Source organism: Lipophrys pholis (assembly GCF_963383615.2).
Source record: "Lipophrys pholis genome assembly, chromosome: 2".
NCBI classification, from domain to species: domain Eukaryota; kingdom Metazoa; phylum Chordata; class Actinopteri; order Blenniiformes; family Blenniidae; genus Lipophrys; species Lipophrys pholis.
The window spans coordinates 7,594,696-7,613,095 of record NC_137636.1 but is presented as its reverse complement, the minus strand read 5'-3'; the positions used below and the strand labels follow the sequence as shown (position 1 = coordinate 7,613,095).

General features: G+C 41.2%; 2 protein-coding genes across 2 annotated transcripts; one reads left to right on the top strand and one right to left on the bottom strand.

Annotated features, from left to right (window-relative positions):
- The first annotated feature begins 592 nt into the window (after window positions 1-592).
- fsd2 (fibronectin type III and SPRY domain containing 2) lies at window positions 593-10,153 on the top strand. The gene is made up of 13 exons (XM_080491156.1): window positions 593-705; window positions 896-1,184; window positions 1,720-1,815; window positions 2,089-2,322; window positions 2,928-2,950; window positions 3,143-3,264; window positions 4,232-4,396; window positions 4,549-4,683; window positions 6,142-6,295; window positions 6,907-7,040; window positions 7,431-7,563; window positions 7,656-7,832; window positions 9,571-10,153. The coding sequence occupies exons 2-13, from the start codon at window positions 906-908 to the stop codon at window positions 9,818-9,820; spliced, it is 1,902 nt and encodes a 633-aa protein (XP_080347282.1). The 5' UTR covers window positions 593-705; window positions 896-905; the 3' UTR covers window positions 9,821-10,153.
- Window positions 9,912-17,099, bottom strand: LOC308106565 (KH homology domain-containing protein 4-like). The gene is made up of 14 exons (XM_080458389.1): window positions 16,950-17,099; window positions 15,598-15,871; window positions 15,384-15,503; window positions 15,211-15,287; window positions 14,873-14,925; window positions 14,536-14,738; window positions 13,856-14,064; window positions 13,327-13,387; window positions 13,013-13,070; window positions 12,553-12,788; window positions 12,197-12,301; window positions 11,641-11,726; window positions 11,438-11,556; window positions 9,912-11,037 (listed from the first exon to the last, which is right to left on the bottom strand). Exons 1-14 carry the CDS (start codon window positions 16,976-16,978, stop codon window positions 10,907-10,909), a joined length of 1,761 nt encoding a protein of 586 aa, XP_080314515.1. The 5' UTR covers window positions 16,979-17,099; the 3' UTR covers window positions 9,912-10,906.
- Window positions 17,100-18,400: the final 1,301 nt, after the last annotated feature.

Sequence of the window (18,400 nt, the reverse complement as noted above, 5' to 3'; positions counted from 1 at the left end):
TTGTGAGTTTCGCCCAGAAAACAAATGAATTAAATATTGTCATATACATCTGAATGATTCAGCTTTTGAAATCATATCTTAGTTGCAACCATATCTACTTAACAACATTATGCTTTAATTGGAAGTATACGAAATATTATCGAGCCACTTGCTAGCTGAAATCTTAATAAGTATTTGGGTGTTTGTCATTATAAAAGTAATAATAATACTCCTAATGTAAAACAGAACATATTGCTGTTACTCAATAACTCACGCTAAGTGGTATTTTTTACATTTTAAAAACACTTATGGATTTCGATATTTTTAATTTTGCGATAGTTTAAATTTCCAAAGAGCCTTGAAGGCACCACAGCGTCCTCCGACCTGACCGTCACATGCTCGGGGATTTCCCATTTCTCAATACCAATACCAAAGAAGTGTATAATAATGCTGTAACCAGCAGTAACGTAACAGTTTGAGTATGTTTATGTTTTGTTTTTTTACAGTGTTCACAAAGCTCGAGTCTCAATGTAGACTAAACTGTATGTTTTCTTCAGTAAATGATGCATATCCTGACTGGATGTTTGGCATGCCTGTGACATCTGATCAAACTGAGTCCCATCTATTTCTGTACCAGCCTGGTGCAGGGTGGGACTCTGTAGAGCTGCTCTGTCAACCACCGCAACCGACCTGACATGGTTGTTTAGAACAGACTGAATTATCCAGGTAAACTTGCTTTTAAATCTGATTGTCATGTATTGGTCCAACTTTCTGCACATGCAAGCTGCTCTGTCATTAAGACATGGACTCTCTTGTTGTGGCTTTGTTCAGTTTATTATTAAATGTTGCTGATGATTATATTCACATCATTAAGAGAAAGTTGAATTGACCATCTGACCCTTTGATTCTCGCACAGGTCTTGCTTCATGGATCTGTATGAAATCAGAGGAGGCGTACTGAGCGTGATTGCAGAAGAAGCCGACCACCAGGAGTTGAGCAGAGAGTCAACGGCCATGGAGGCTCACAATGTGGTTTCAGACGGGGGAGGGAGGGGGGCCCACAATGTTTCCACCTTCCAGAGGTTTTCTGTTGACACCAACGAGTCCCTTCATTTTGAACCCTGTGAGAACAGCTCTCCATCTCCCACCGGGGCGGAAGCTGGACAAGATGACCGCGATGATGTGTTCGAGGTGGAAGAAACCGAGGTGAGAACAATACACGCAGCTCTAGCTGCATGTTTAGTATGAATTATTAAAAAGAGAAGCTCAAATACAGGATCAATGTCCCAAAAGATGCTTTATTATTACATCAAAAGCCTGCATTATCACGTGAAAGTTTTAACAAACCCCTTATTACATTAACTTGCAATAACATTTTTTGGGGAATATCCAATTGTTCATGAAGCAAAAGGCTGGATTGGTCCAAATGTGTCACAAAATCTATATGTATGATCCACAGTCATGCCGGCATTATTCTTTAAAAATACAAATTTAATGTTGCATTTCTTTATTTTGTTTGTGCCAAAGAATATAAGCTCTTACGCGACGGATGTGGGGCATATTAAATGTGACCTATAGCTGAGTCCCAGAAGATGGAGCTGTCCACATGAAATGCCCTTTTCTTTACAGAATCACAGACGCGAGCTGAGAGTCCAGACAGCAAAGCCTGGACAATGTTTTATGTTATTAGTTTTGAATTAGAAACAGAAGGTGTTGAGGTATGGTCTTCAATTGCTTTCAGGGTGAGATCATCACGATCAGGAATCAGTTGCAAGGAAAAGTTGCTGAGATGGAGAATTTTGCAGGTCACCTGGAAGAAATCTTTCTCACTGTCGAGGTAATATTTCAAATTAATTTCTCTTTTACATTTAATCAATATATTATGGCTGAGTCAGCATTTGAGATTACTTCCTATTATCATTATATTTGGTGTGAAGATGGCAGAATCTAGTTTTGTAACTTGAAAAGTTTATAAATGTCTCCTCAGGGGCCTAAAGTCATCAAGCTGCGCTCATAATCTGTCATCATCTTTTCAGTTAATTCCATATGTTTTATCAATATATAACAAACGTGTATGTCTTTGTAATGTGTTGTATAATTGCACGAACAGGAGAACTTTGGCCGTCAGGAGCAGCACTTGGAGCAGCACTACAACGACGTGCTGCAGACGCTGTCTCAGCGCTATGATGAGAGGGCGGCTGGCCTGGAGGAGGAGAAGAAAAGCAAGCTGGAAGATCTGTACACTCAGCTTCTGAACTGTGGCCGAGCAATGGATGCATCCAAGGAGCTCATTGAGAAAGCCCAGGAGATCTACCGCTACCAGGACAAGAGGCTTTTCCTGAAGGTGGATTCTTTGGTGTTTGCCCCAGCTGGTTTTTTAAAAATGCATAAATATGAAATGTTTATGCCTCCTGTTTATGTCGTAAATTAATTTGCTGGTAATGTTTTGATATAAGAGCAGGTTTTTGCACATATTACATGTAGGTGCAAGACTGCACAAACAGTTTTGATCAAACAATTAGAAACTTGCCTGGACACATTAAATTAAGCCGCAAAAACGTACTTATTACATTTCAATCCTCGGGTGCAAGAGCCACACTGAGGTCTACATTCATGGGGAAATATACAGTATTTGTTTTGATCCTTGCCTTTGTGTAAATGGTGTGTTTGCGTTTAAATCCGGGTGACACATGGAGCTTGAATTCATTTTGAAGTAGCTCACAAACAAAATGTCCCAACCACACATGCTGTCAGTGAACCTGCTGGCTGATTGGTGGAGGTGAAATATGAATGTGGATTGTTTACCAGAGGAAAGCAACTTTTGACTTGATAAATGTGGGCGGACAAAAATGAGATGATATGATAAACGTGTCTATTGTGACAGTAGAAATTAAATGTTGATTAATGTTTTACATTCTTATAATTGCTTCTTTCGATTTTGTTTGACAGACAGTTATGCCCGCCGTTAAAAGGTAATTGTGATGCTGCATGGTGTGGCGCTGCACCACTGTCTGCCGTGTTCCTTCCAATGACTAACCATTAATGTCATGATTCTTAAGTCAATGTAACCACATATTCAATGACTCGTGTTTTTATTTCAAATAGACTGTTTGATTTGGATTTTGAGTTGAGTTGTTTGTCTTTCTCATCTTGTTCTTTGCCAGAATTGAGGAGTTTGCCAATGATGAGGTTGATCTCACGTTGTCTACTAATCTTGAATTTAACACACCACTCGCCGACCTGTCAGATGTGAAAACCATGATGGACTCAATCAACGTTGTTCCAGGTTCTGACTCTCACACACACACACACACACACACGCACATTCCCCTATTTACACTTGCAGATTGATGAGAATGTTATTACAGAAAAACATTTTCCTGCAGCACAGTAATCTCACTAATTGTGTTATTTGATTGAAATCTCTGGTGTCATGGAGCCAATGAAACATTAAACTAGATCCTTAAACTTTACTTTACTGTTACTTCAGAATGGTCCGGGTTGAAGGGTCAAAATCGAGTTAAATGGTTTAAAAATCATAAATTCACCTTTTTTTTCCATTAAACAACACAGACAACATATAACATTTTTAACATATTTCATTTTGCCATTTAATAAAAATAGACTTTCTATCATTCAATCAATCTTTATCTGTATAGGACTTTTACAACAATAAAATACAACACAAAGTGCTTTACAGGTTCAAAACAAAATAAAGACAGAGTGAAACCCTTGTAAATGTAGATTTGTGAGACTGTGTTTTATTTACGTATATTGTACACACCATCCTTTTTTAAATTTCGGGTTGTAATTAAAAAAAAAGAAAAAAAAAGTTGCTAAGCAAAAAGTAGTTCAAGAAGTCCGTCCATTAGTGTCTAACGCTGATCGGCAGTCATCCAGGTCCACGGTCACACCAATTGCTTTCTGGCTCTCCGGCAAGGTTTTCACCTTCAGCCAGTGATGTTCTGGCATGACCATGGCAACCCGTCAAAAACCTTGACACACAGCTGACAGCAGTTAGGAACATGGCGAGGGGAGTCTGCTGAGGGCGGCGACCGGAACCGACGCCATAATTATCTGGCTGATGTGAATGAATGTCTTTTGTTGCAACAAAATTTAATGAAATAAAAGCAGAAATGTGTCTGTTTTAAGATTAATGTAAGGGGAGGAAAAACTGGCTTAACAAACTGCTTTGTATGTATTTTGGGGCCAATACTCAATAATAAAAGAGTGTTTTTGTGATATACAAACAGCCCCGTCTGCCCCAGTGATCAACCCACAGATGCCCAACTCTGCCACCCAGACGTCGCTGCGTGTTTGCTGGAGCTTGTTCTCGGATGACACGGTGGAGTACTACGAGCTGTACTACAGGCCGGTGCTGGAGGACACACCTGCAGACAGCACCTGTGCACCACATGGTACGACTCGGAGACACTACCTGCAGACTCACACTGCATGTTGACAACCGTCTGCTGCTGAAGTCGCTTCGAGCGACGGGCCAATTTCCGTCTTGAAAATCGTGCAAGCAATGATCGGAGAATCCACAACTGCACCTACGCTTGCTTTTCAGTGAGCAAGGTGAACGTGAAGGAGACCCACTGTACTGTGACAGATCTGCTGCCCAACGCCCAATATGAGCTCTGGGTGACGGCTACCAACACCACAGGCATCAGCCCTGCAAGCGAGAAAGCTCTGTACATGACAGGTAACGAGCATCACACTCCTGAAACGTACGGCCCTGGATAGATGACACAGTAGCTCCCAGTATAACAGATGGAGACACAGAACAAAGACAAACGTCATTTTACAAAAACAGTGTGGCCAAAGAAAATAGAATATAAAATGAGGGGATTCTCGGTCATAGTAGAATGAGGTCACTGATAGAGAGGAGAGACAGCTTCATTGAAACCAACAACAGTTCATCTCAAGATAAGAAGACATGAGCGTCATGACACATCATGACGTTTAACCAAGGTCTCTTCCAGTCAGATCTACGGACATGAGAGATTGTTGCCTGCTGCTTTCTTACCTTGTCAACGTTTGAGATTGAGATGGAATTAATAGTTAGCAGGTGGTCAAAGTGTGGGGCACATTTGAAGTTGTTCTGTTGTGTGTGAGCATGGCCACATGGAGTGTATCAAACCCTGTACGACGAGGAGTGAGAAACAGAAACCGTCTGTTAAGTGTTGTGTTGATGCTTCACCGTCATCTAGAAGAAAATAAAATAAGCGAAAAAAGGATTTCTTAGCTGGGCTCTTCAGAATGGATGTGGATCCTCGAGGCTGAAACGGATTCAAGAAGTTATTCAAATGAAAAACAACATTTTAAAATTCAGACTTCAAACATGACATGCAGGTTTTTAAATTCCACACTGACTTTTACTTTTTATAGACAGATACAGAGAAGTCTTGTTGATAGTCCAGCCCTGGACTCCTGAAAATACTTTTTGCTCTGCATTTATCCTTAAAATCATTTCTGTATTAAAAACAAACAAACAAAAATTTGTTTGAATTTAACTGTTGAAAATACACACTGATACGTTAGACCTCTTTAAAACTGAAATTGGTTCCTTAAAAATCACAGATTCTCTAAACCAGACACAAAGACTCATAGAACATTTAACACAGTTCTGCAGTCCTTGTTCTTGACCTCTTCAATTTGCAGCTAAACTTGATATAAACTTTGACCTTCAATATTTCACTGTAGCCAAAAAAGGCCGTGTGAGTTTAGTGGCATACTATTTTACAGGTACTGTTTGGATAAACTCAACATCATAATCATTGCGTGACTTGAGAGAGTGGTCAAGATCAAATCAGACTGAGAGACATTTAAAACTATCAAGTTTCGGCAAACTATCAAGTGTTCGGGAAATCGATTCGTTTTTTATTTTTTTTTATTTTGTCTTTCTAATATTGAAGTCAACAGTAATGCCAAACAGCTCATACAGGTATGGAGTTTTCTGTTTTGTAGAGTGAGTGATGCTGTAGAATCACGAAATATGTGTAATAGAAACACCCGATTTTACAAAAGCATTTGTTGAATTCTTTTTCGTCGGCGCGTCCAATGATCTGGATTGAAATTGAAACGTCCTTTATTTTGTGGTGGCTCCAGGCTCGCATGACTGAGGCTGGAAGAATAAAAGCTGAATCGTCTCTTTTTTTAGTGCCGTCGCCTCCCGTCATCAAGCAGAGGGAGTGTACCAGCTGTCCAGACGCGGCTCTGATCCGCTGGGAGTCAGGGAACACCGACCCGGTGGACTCCTACACTGTGGAGCTCAGCGAAATGGTCACTGGCGGCACAGAGTGCGGCGTTACTGAGTGAGATCCCTGCGTGCCTGACAAAACTGTACATCTGCAACGGTTGGGTCACCAAGCAGATGAATTCAATTGTGCCTTCCCGGAATTCTTTCTTCAATGAGGTTGCATCTATAAATAGCTCTTTATAAATAGAAACTCTCTGCGCTGCTTCAAAGATCCAGCACCACATGATATTTGTCTTCTACTGGCCTTTTCTTTAATAAGGCCTTTGCTTCCCTACTTCCATGAACGCGTCAGTGTTACTGCTTGCCTGGGATTTTACAAGGTCCCCTGGTTGTACAGAGCTGCTGAATCAAGACACACTCTGTCCCAGAAAATCTATTCTTAGCTTCCTCTCCTGCCGCACAGGCGAGCAAAATGTCCTCATATTCAGGGTCATTTACATTTTTCATCTGGTCACTCCAAGAAACGGTAAAATATGACAAAGTCTTAAAGCATCCACCCATTTTAAACAATTTTCTAGATCATGAGACCAAATGTTTCTTTAAGAGTTAACACTTTATTAGAGTTATAGAAACATGAGCTCGTTCAGCCGGTGGGTATTAATCTGCTCATAACACACTTATGAAGGAGTTGATGTCAGCCTGTCGTCTCATTGGTTGATCCCGCAGGTCCATAGTTGCCCTGCCCACTTGTCAGTGTCTGATCCAGCTGCAGGCAGGGCGACGGTACCTCATCGCTGTGAGAGCGGTCAACATCGGCGGTCCCAGCGACACGAGTGACGTTATTACCATCTCCACAACAGGTCAAGCAAACAAACAAACAAACCAAGGATCAGCCAGCTCATGTTTGTTTCGACCAGAAAGAAAATCTTCATATATTAGTGAAATACAAGCTGCACCACCAGATTACTGAATGTAAAACAGTATATACGGTTTTACATGCAGTGACAGTAATGTTACTGCTGTGAAAATCACCTCAGTTGTTAAATAATGGAAACTATCGTATGGTTCTTAAAGCCACGGTATGGAGTCACTGCATTAGACTGAAGAATTTGATGACTTCAGTCTATGTGCAGACGTGTTACTATAACGCTATTGTTTTAGAGTAAAAGTACCATTTCATTCAGAATCATTCCATCAGTTAATCTACTTTCCCCTCAATTATATGACGTTAAGGCCCTTCACCTGTGCAGGTACACTTTTCTCCCTCTTGGAGGACACTGCTCATCCTTGCCTGTCCATCTCTGAAGATGGCTTTACCATCTTCTACGGAGACGAGGAATTACCCATAAGTGCTATGGCCTTGGATGACAGCACCTTCACCAGGTCGGGCCTCCGCTCGCTGAGTGTGACCAAAGATTACAGGAAGCAGCTCTGTTGTCGGGGTGTGGGGTAAGTGTTGGTCTGCGTATCTACAGGTGTGTTGCTGTTCTGGGAGATCTGATTCCGGTGCGGGGCCGACATTACTGGGAGGTTGAGGTGGACGACGGGACAGAGTTTCGGATCGGAGTTGCATACGAGGACACGGAGAGGAACTCGTACCTCGGGGCCACCAGTACCTCCTGGTGTATGAGACACATCCTCAGTCCATCCAGGTAACGGTGCAGCATCACACTTCAAACAGTGAAGCTGGACAGTAAATACAGCGGTGAAGCATGAAGAGAGTCAAGGGCTGAATAATCCCAGTGCTCTGTGAAATACAGCAAAGAATTGCAAGTACCACCATCAATCTTCATGCAGTACTCAACACTCGAACTGTAGTGATAGTCTTTTTGAGTAGGTTTGGTCTCTTCCAGCTACTGCAAGAAATCTTTGTGGCCAAGTACCTTTTAATGTTTACAGGCTATTGTTATTTGCTCATCTCATTATTTACAACAATCACATTTCAGAGAAAACTTAAACTTCGTGTCAATTCAGAACGATGGCTTCATACGCATGAGTAGCAGCGGCAAACACATCAACAAACAAGATATTACCTCCTCCAACTGAGTCCTCACAGTTTTAAAAGCAGAATTATTGCATGCCACGACTTGAACACTGCTGATATGCAACATTAGAAGAGATTTGTGACGCTTGTCAAAAATTGACAGCAGAAAAATAACATAACTTTATTTGGGATCTCATTGTTCTTTCCGTTGGTCATATCAGTTTCAAATAAAGAGCCTGGGCAAAGAAATGTTATAAAAACAAGCAGAGGGGATAAACTCTCAAAATGCCAGGAGGCCTCATTACAAATACATTACATATTTATAACTTGCTCAGATTTCTGAAATACACTACATTGCCTAAAAGTATTTGCATTCTTAAACCATAAGATTTAATGTCGGTCCACCCTTCACAGCTACAACAGCTCCAACTCTTCTCGGAAGGCTTTCCACAAGGACTGTTTATGGGAATTCTTGACCATTTGTGAGGACATCTCCAAACTGTTCCCACTAAGTTGGGAGCATGAAATTGTCAAAAATGTCTTTGTATGCTGAAGCTTTCCGATTTCCTTTTACTGGAATTAAAGGGACTGAGCCCAACTCCCCAGAACCAAGCCCACAGCATAAAATCCCCCTCCGCCAAACTTTACCAAACACAATGCAGACAAGCATCGTCCTCCTGGCAACTGACAAACCCAGACTTGTCCATGAGAATGCAGAATCTCATTCTGTGGCAAAGGAAGGGCGAGAACTACGCTATATCTGAATATATGATGATTTAAACAAATCATAATGGTTTAAAGTCATTTTAATATCGCAGTCATTTGCGGCACAAGCTGATGAAAAATGGGATTTCGTTTTCATAGGACTGCACACCAGCAGATGCAGCCAATCATGTATCAGAATCAGCATGCAGCTCCTCGGAGGGATGACTTCTGCAGTTCAGGGAAACTGGGCCAAAACTTGTATTTTTAGCATTCTGAAATTTTCCTTTCCTAAGTGCATAAAAAAAAAGGCATCCGCATCATGCAGAAATGAGCCGACAGTGGAAAAGCCCACAGTAGAATTTCTTTTACGAGCGTTTCTATGGCAACTCTTCGTGGAACAAAGCAGGACAGATGAATTATCATTTAGCAAATCATTCAGAGAAACATCTCACACAGGCCCCAAATGTGGTTTCCATTGTGGAAATCCTCTTGAAATCTGCCTACGCACCATTTAACAATCGCATCGCTTGTTTTCTTTAATCTGCAACCATTTGAAATCCTGCTGTGGGCTGCTTGTTCAACATCTGCTCTCCTGATGGCCGACAGTGAAGGAATCATCCAAAATGATCGAGCAGAAAAAATCTTTACATCGTGCGATCTGGTTAAACATCCATAATCGCCACGTCTTTTTCTTCTACCAGACATAAATATGAGTTTCTACACAACGGTTGGAGTCCAGATTTGAGGATCACAGTGAACCCGGTGCGGATCGGCGTGGCGCTGGACTACGAGAAGGGCACCCTGTCCTTCTTCAATGTGAACCTGGAACAACACCTGCACACCTTCCACAGTCACTTCCAGAACTACGTGCAGCCCTGCTTCAGCCTGGACAACCCAGGAGCCATCACCGTGCACAACGGCATCGAAGCTCCCGCCTACGCCTTCATGTGAAACCAAATCGGAGATGAAACCCAGGTTTCTAGTAGTTAAGAGTGCTTCGTAACATCAGCAATAAACCCAACACTTTTTTTTTTTTTTTTTAATAATTGATTTTATTATAGTATTCCATGGGAACAGGCATACACCATTTTCCAAGATAAGAAAAGGTTCAATTGAATTGTACATTATGTATTTAAGCCATCTTAACTGCAGCAGAACCTCAAAAAGGGAAATGAGAAGCTTGTTTGTTTTGTCTATTAAGAAATGATGCATTGAAACAAAAACTTTAAATAAAACTATTTCAAGGGGGAAACAAAAATCCGCTTAAGTTTTTTTTTTTTTTTTTACACACAATTTCATTCACATCCGGAAAAAAAAAAAAAAAAAAAGGAAAAGTCCATCCTTAATACTTGCACACCGAGAAGCAGCAGCTGATGTGCTTCGCTACTACAGATCTATTTTTGTAGAAGATGGCGAAGTTCACAAATAATAAAAGGCTTCTCAAGACGCCAATAAGACTATGGAAAAAGAAAAGCATTGAAGTTTGGAAAACCCTCGTCTTGCATATCACGTGACGACAAACGAGACAGACCATCCGACGTACAGCTAGGCAGGAACTTAAAGATACTCATTGCTGAGTAACAACAACGGGAAGAACAAACATTTAGAAAAAAGGACATAAACATTGTTACTTAAGAAATCTGAAAAGAGCCCAAGGGCCAGAAATCAAAGACCATACCAGTATTTAGAAGGATTTCTGTCCAAAGTCCAGCTGGCGTTATATCAGAATTGCCCACATGCCTGTGCAGTCCTCAAGTATTTGCAAATACTTTTAGAACAAAGTAAAATGTAAATTTCAAAAGTCAACTGAGAATGGATGGAAATCCAATTTATTATTAAAAAAAAAAAAAAAAGACAAGTTGGATAAGTGATTATTTATAGCAAACGGATTGACATACTGGTAAAGCAATGAAACAAGTGTGATATTAAAAGACTGGACTTTTCCTTTGAGAGCTGATTCAGAAGGAAGTGTTGCTGTACTGAATGTCGCCATTGGGTGTGAGTTTCCAGGACAATGAGGATGGGGCGGGACAGAGGTTATGAGTGATCGGGCTTACTGCTGCGCGTCCTCTCCTCCTCTTCATCAGAGGAGTCGCCTTCGTAGGGCACAAGCCCCGACGTATCAACGCTCACTTTTGACTTCTTCTCAAACACTTCCTCCTCGACGCCTGTAAGGGCACAAGAAAAACAGAGAAAAGCAGAAGGGAGGGAGAGAGACAAAGAAGGAGAACAAAACGAAAGGGAAACCCATTGAGGAGCCCCATGTTAGCGATGGTTTGGGGTTCGTTTGATCCGCAGCCAGGAGAAGGAAGATATCAAATGAAACGGCAGCAGAGCACACATCCATAACAGGCCGGTCCAGGGACACATGTTGAGAGAGAAAACAAGGGAAAGACAAAAAACATATACGAGAGGAGCATGTTAGTCAGTTCAACAAGTGGAGGGACTCACACAGGTCTCCACTCCTCCCCCATCACTCCATGGGGGGGAGACGCCATTTTAATTAACAAAACTCCACAGAAGAAGTTTTCAAGCTTGTCAAATATCTGGAAGTCAACAACAACATACCCGGCGATGCGTTGCTGCTGGACAGGCTTGGCGGGTCGTCCGTCACTGCGCCCTTCGGCCTTTTGCGTGCAACAGGAGCAGGAGCCAGAAAGAGGGGCGGAGGAGGAGGCATCAGAAACCTGAAAATTACAAAGATTAGAATGGAAACTAAAGTAGACTGGTAAAGAATCTGCATACTGAAAGAATACGACCAACAATCAGACCTTTCTACTGTCTTCTCCTCTACAACACTGGATGTAGGAGGGACGGACTCCCGCTGAGTCGGACGCTCTGGAGATCCGCTGGCAGGCTGAACATTAAAAAAAAAGCAAGAACAAAAAAGTCATTCAACTTTTTTTGACGTTGATATAGTCCATTATAGACTCATTTGTGTGTACACAGACATTATTTTAATTTATGTCTTATGTAGAGCAGCTGCAAGTCAGCAACCACTCACAGGTAAACGACTGTAATTAATGACCTGGTACGTTGTCTTTTTTAAAATTCATGTGTCTAAAATGTTAACCAGACGGAATCCTAAGTACTTTTGAAGTTCATCGTTCCTGCCAGGATCAGTATGATCTTGATTTACAAACATTGGCCTTTTATCTTCCAGAATCACATTTAGGTCACAAAACTGTCATTGTTTGTTTTTTCCCCACACAGCGTAGTTTCATTCAGGGCTAAAGGATCTCAGCTTGAGATCACAGACCATAAGACTGAACTATCAGCTGTAACTTGAGTTGTGAGCAGCCAGAATGAACACATTCTTAAGATGACCTGTTTGTCCTTTGCCTCCTCCTGGAACTGATGTTTGGGACTTCCTGAGTCGAGGGGGTTGGTTAAAGGTTCTTCAGGCTCCACTGTCTCACTGCTGTTTGGATCCTTAAGCAGAGCAAAAACCAACACACAGACACTGAAGCTGCAACCAGGGAATGGAACTACAAAATATCCAAAAGGCTTCAACTGATTTATATGTTTATTGTGCTTGTGATGTAACTGGTACTCAAACTGCTGAATGACTAGGTACAATATTCTATCTGAACTGTGGGCTGAAATCCGCCGATCAGATAAGGCAATGTTGATTCAACGGGTGTTTCAAGAGACTTGAGCACAGGAAAAGTTCTTACATTTACCTGGACAAGGTATGAATGCGATTTCCTAGGACACACCGGATACTGAACCATTGCCTGAGAAGATGGAGGGTTTGTCGACATGTTAGAATGACTTGGGGGACCATTTGCATTACTCCAATAACCACCGGCTCCTGGGTACGCTGAATAGCCACCAGCATACCCATTCGCTGGGTAGTTATACCAGGATCCCTGGTTAGAGTAATTGCTATTAGGTGGATATCCATGTGCTGCGTATGCTGAAATGAAAGTATAGAACGCTGAGTTAATAGCATATAACACATGGATCAATAACAGGGTGTTCTGACAAGTTTGACCTACGATTTCAAGTTATTGCTGAGCCACTAAAAACGTCAAGGGAGGATTCATTACCACTTGAGCAAAAGCGGTCAGCCGATACCTGACGTTTGGTCTCTTTGTTAGAATTTGCCTGTTTAGTTATCCAATCTTATTGTATACTTACGTTGTGTTGAGCCTGTGGCCGTGTACGTCGTCACCATTTGGCCGTGTTCGGCTCGCACCTGAAGAATAAGAAAAGTGATGACGTTAGATGGACAAATTCCAACAAAGGCTGAGTTGGCATAGTTTCTGTAGTTTATTGTGGGTAGGTGCAGAGCACACGGAACGTATCACTGGACATCAGGTGGTTCACACTACCACATTCACTGTTGGAGGTGGGTATCAGTGAAGACTACATGCTGCGATAGTCTCACTTTCTTGAACCTCCCATTTAAACAAGATCCACTTTACTTTGTGGTGACAATACAATAAACTTACGGTCTCCAGTAGACTCTCTGTGAGTTTCTTTGCAGACTCCAGTCCAGCTGCGTTTGGGTGGCTGCAACATACAAAAAGGACCACTGTTATAACGGGATGAAGTAGATTCAGTAAAGGACAAAACAAATGTGTTTTCCCAATCACATGCAAGAACTTGCCTTAAATGACTCCTAAACAAAATTATACTTCTTGTATTCAGGTTGGTTTGAAATGCATTTATTTATTTATACAAGACCAAAAGGCTCCCTTGAAAAATCCCTTTTTAAAAGTTACAACTTAGATGAGTTGTATTTTTTCATTAAAATGTTAGCTCCAAACTGAGCTTTTCAATCTGGATTCAGTACAATCAATCAATTGTATTATTTTTATTATTATCATCATCATCAACAAATTTCCTAAATAGTGACTACATACATCTAAGTTATGATGATGGCATTCATGAACAGAAGGACCTAACATTTCTGTGCAATTGGAAGAATTCTCTACTTCAAAAAAAGAATGACTGAAAATCCATTCAGAATGAACGCACCTGATGTAGACATAAAGAGGCTCGAAAGACTCTCTCTTCGACGCTTGCTCTATGTAGCCAGATCCCTTTCCCCTGAGAAAGACTCGAGCCCCCGTCTCCGTCTGAATGTGACCCAGGTAAGAACCTCCTGGGCCCTCAACCTTTTCATTCACGTTGAAAGATGGCAGTGCCTGGTCCAGACCCACAAAAATCTTTGTGTGCACAAAACTCTGAGAATTAAAGCAAAAAAATAAAAATAAATGTATTGTTAGACATTGAATCTACACCAAGAAAAAAATGCTTGCGGTCGTGTAAGTTTATAAGCAGACACAGTAATCCGCAGCATCTCGCTTGAGACTACAGATGTTCTCTCTGCTATTTAATATAGGAGGTGGGTATCAGTGAAGGCAACATGGTCTTCATTTGCCTCACTTTCTTGACCTCCATGCTTACAATTCTGACCAACACAATGGGTGTGAAGTACAATACACATTGAGCATTGTTTACTTAATCTGCATATTTTATAGAACTTTAAACAATGTTTGTGTCAATAGTGTTTTACTCTGTATCTCTGACTATAACCCGAACTCTATTAGAAAGAAAATATTTGTAACTAATAAGTTCGACCTTAGTTTGAGATAAGAAGTGTATCCAGGAATACATTTTTGTATAACAGAGCACATATTTTTATTTGTACGTACCCCTGAATGAGGCGCTGCAGGTCGATGTCCCTGGCCAGACACTGACGTGCTGTTTGGCGTCCGTGGACCCGAAGAGGGGATGACAGGCCGAGGAGGCTGAGGGTAGAGTGTGAGAGGTGGCATGATGGGCATCTGTTGTCCTGATGCTGCAGAGGCCCTCAACACATCCTCAGAGATGATCTCCTTAATCCTCATCACAGCTTCTAATGTTGCAATAAAGACACAGATGAGGCATCAGTTATAGTCAATCTCTTTTCCAGATAAAATGTTTTGTATTTTTCAGACCATATGAACAACAGGCACTTGATAGCAGGATGATAAAATAAGAGTTACTTACTATTGACCTGGTCTTGGTTTTTTCCCTGGACGTGGAGATACAAAGGTCTTTGTCTAAAAGAAAAGAAATTAAATATTGAAAACATCAATGAAGTTTTTCAAGCTCCAAAACATCGATTCCGTATTTGTCAGCATCACTTACGCCACTGATTTCTGCATTACATGACATACATTTACTTTTAGATGTAGGCAACATTTATTGTAAACACATTGATTGCCAATTTACGTTTATACCTCCTTTTGTACAAATTAAAATGTTTTTCTTATTAAACAGTTTTAACACAAATCCCTGAAATGTTAAATCTGAGGTAATATAGAACCATAAACATAAATACACACCCTCCTCGAGTTCCCTTTTCCGATTCCTTCATAAAATGACCCTTTGTTGAGACGACAGCACCACTAAACTGTCGGATCTGAAAAGAGAAGCAGGCATTTCCATCATGGAAAAACAGGTTTAAAGAAATTTGAAGTCAATCATGTTCTGCTAAGCACATCCACATCTCATCTACCTCCTCCTGTGTTTTGCCTTTAGTGAGAAGGTCTCTGCTATTCATTGGAACATCATTTATGTCAACCTCTGTGACCACCATCTCCTCTGTAGCCGTGGGCACAGGTACACTTGTAGGTGCCTAAAAGATGTGAAATTAAAAAGAAAACTTGAAACCCTTTATCAATTTCAAAATGGTTCACCAGCGGCAATCTACAATGTTAAAAACCACCTACCTTTGCAAGTAAGGGAGGAGGAGTTAACAGCTTTCCTTTGGCCATTAACATAGCGTTTATTTTGGCTGCCATAGCAGCAGCCATTTCCACGCCTCCCTGGGCTGAAGGTTTTTCTCCTGCATCTGGTGGCTGAGAAACTGCTCGGTGTGAACCGGCACTGCTGACAACCCCTGATAAAGACACAGGGTGGGCTGCATTTTCACTACTCCTCTGCTGCTTTACATCGACACTCTGTTTAGGCTGAGCTGGTTGATCCCAGCGACTGCTTAAGCACCTGCAAATAAAATCAAAACAGATTAAAACATTGACTGCAGGCAGAATACTTACAAACATTTACATTCAGTAATCTGATATTTTATCCATAAACACAATTGTTTGGCTGTTTACTGCACAGAATTCCCTCCAATTTAACAGTATGAACAAATTGATTAGAAGTATGACTAAAAACTATGACATGTAATGTGGATTTAACTATATGCCTAATAAAAAGAGCAATTTCCAGTTCCATGAGACATTTTAAACTAAAATAACGGGTTAAATTTTAGTGAAAATGAAATATGCAATTAAACGGTGTACAAACGCAATGCTGTTCCGATAAATGTTTCCACTGATCTGACTGGAAACGCCAGTGAAGCAAAGTCGCCTTAAAGTTGAAAATGACTTGGGAATAGCGTTGTTATGCCTTTAGGCTGAGACAGATTGGATATGTGCTGTGAAGATAGTAGATGTCAGGAGGACGAATCGTGATTCAGATCAAACTGGCAAGGAGAGAAAAATCCCCAAAGAGAACTTATAAAGGACGATATTGAGATGGGGCCAGATAAATCGTTGAGGCGACCTCAAGGAGCAGCCGGAGCATGTTAAGTTTTTCAAAACGATACTAATAATTGAAGCTTGGTTTGTTAATGGAAACTTGTAAACTCCATTTCTGTGTATAGCGTTTAAAGACATGCATAATCATGTTTAACACGCGTTTCCCGCAGACCACTTAAGCTCTGAGTAGACCCGCGTGTTGCAGTTATAAACAATTAGATGCTAAAGCAGGCTAAGCTAACAACGGCTTTAACCGTCTGAAGCTAAGGCTCAATGAGCAACCTGACTGAGTTTCGCCCCTCTACAAGTATTTTGATAAACAAATCAGCATACAGACAAAGTGTTTAAATATTTCAGTGAAGTGGAGTGTTTTATAGTCTTACCGCTATGTTTCAAGCTAACTTTTTTGCTACAGGCCCGGAACGTGTGTGTGCTAGCGGTTAGCATGTTTACTCGTAGTAACGGACGGGCGTTAGCTTAGCCGGCTAGCGGAGAAAACGTGCAGATAATTGACCAAATCCATCCCAACGGACACTTACGGTGTTTGTCCAGTCATTCCCGAAGACATAGCACCACTCCACTCAGTCGGTAGTAGAATTAAAACAGTTTCTAATGTAATTGGACGCTCGCAGCCATCGGCCCGCTTTTACTCTCTCCGGCGCCGGCGGCTTCTTCTGACGACGCGTCGCAGAGTGTGAGCGCGCGCGGTGGAGGCGGAGTTGCCGCGTGCTTGTTATGTAACCACGACGCGTCATAAGATCTGGAGAGGACCCTTCACGGCCCAGCTTCCAACGTCTCAAGCTACACGACGTGTCGCCGACAAAGCTCATCTTATTAGAAATACGCGACGATCAAACATGTCATGCCTAAAATCAGGAGTGTCAAACGTGTGGCCGGCGGACCCAAAGAGGCCCGCCAGAGAGTCCAGACCGGCTCGCGAGATGGAATTGATCCGTTGTGAGAAATTATGACATTAACTGCAATGTATTAATTTGACCACCAGGGGTATAACTTGAGGTGATCAGTAAAACTACACAGATGTAGAAATGTGTCAATATTAACGTTAATTAAATTTATTAGTGAAGTTATTCTGATCACAATATGAACTGACCTACCATATTTTTGAGATCCAGCTTCATGTTGCCAAACGTCTTTTGCCTATGAAGTTGGAAATATTATTATGTCGTTTAGTACAAATCTACAGTGATCTGTATGTTGTAAAGCACATAGTGAATTGAGGCACAATACTGTTGAAATTGCAGTTTTTTTTAATTCAAATTTCAGGCTTGTCATATATAATAGTTAATTGAAAGTGAACTTCTTAATGATATATTGATACTCTGTAGCCCTAAAACAAATAGATTTCAAATCAAATTACACTGTATGTGGCCCAAGAAGTAATACGAGTTTGACACCCATCTTAGATATTATTGTTCTGCATTCAGAAGGGAATACATCCAACCGAATCTCCACACATATATTCCATACCATGAAGGATTTTTGTTTTGCTTTTGTTCAGGAGTAATTATACAATTTGGATAAAACATTTGAAATTCCCCAAACCTTTTATTTCATACTGATCATCGGCGTACACACGTTTCACCTAAGGGAACTTACATTGAACTTGTAAGTCAATTGTTAAATTAAATTGTTGTATTAATCATACTTCTTGTTAGAATATAACTTTCATGCACTCTCTAGAGATTTTAATATTGTCCTTAAAGCGCTTCTACATCTTCACACTCTATCCCCAGATAGAGGGAGAACATGCAGCTCCTCACAGAATACAGTCTGGACTCAAACCAGGCGTATTATGCCTATGAAGCAATAGTGCCAACCACTACACCAACACGCGTCCCTCATACTGGCTTTTAGGAGACAAAATTGAAGTGGTTAGTTGACCCATGATGTGAGTTTGGCTGAAGGGGGGGGGGGGGGGGGGGTGGGGGGGGGGGGGTGGGGGGTGAAGAACAAGTTAAAGAATGAAAGT

Bases quoted from the DNA above. Each gene is read 5' to 3' on its own strand.
- fsd2 (XM_080491156.1), top strand. From the start codon at position 906: ATGGATCTGTATGAAATCAGAGGAGGCGTACTGAGCGTGATTGCAGAA. The intron at 1,816-2,088 runs GTAATATTTCAA...TTGCACGAACAG, and splicing joins AAATCTTTCTCACTGTCGAG to GAGAACTTTGGCCGTCAGGA. The intron at 3,265-4,231 runs GTTCTGACTCTC...ATATACAAACAG, and splicing joins CTCAATCAACGTTGTTCCAG to CCCCGTCTGCCCCAGTGATC.
- LOC308106565 (XM_080458389.1), bottom strand. From the start codon at position 16,978: ATGTCTTCGGGAATGACTGGACAAACACC. The intron at 15,504-15,597 runs GTAGGTGGTTTT...CACATCTTTTAG, and splicing joins CTCCTCCCTTACTTGCAAAG to GCACCTACAAGTGTACCTGT. The intron at 11,038-11,437 runs GTATGTTGTTGT...GTGCCCTTACAG, and splicing joins CAGCAGCAACGCATCGCCGG to GCGTCGAGGAGGAAGTGTTT.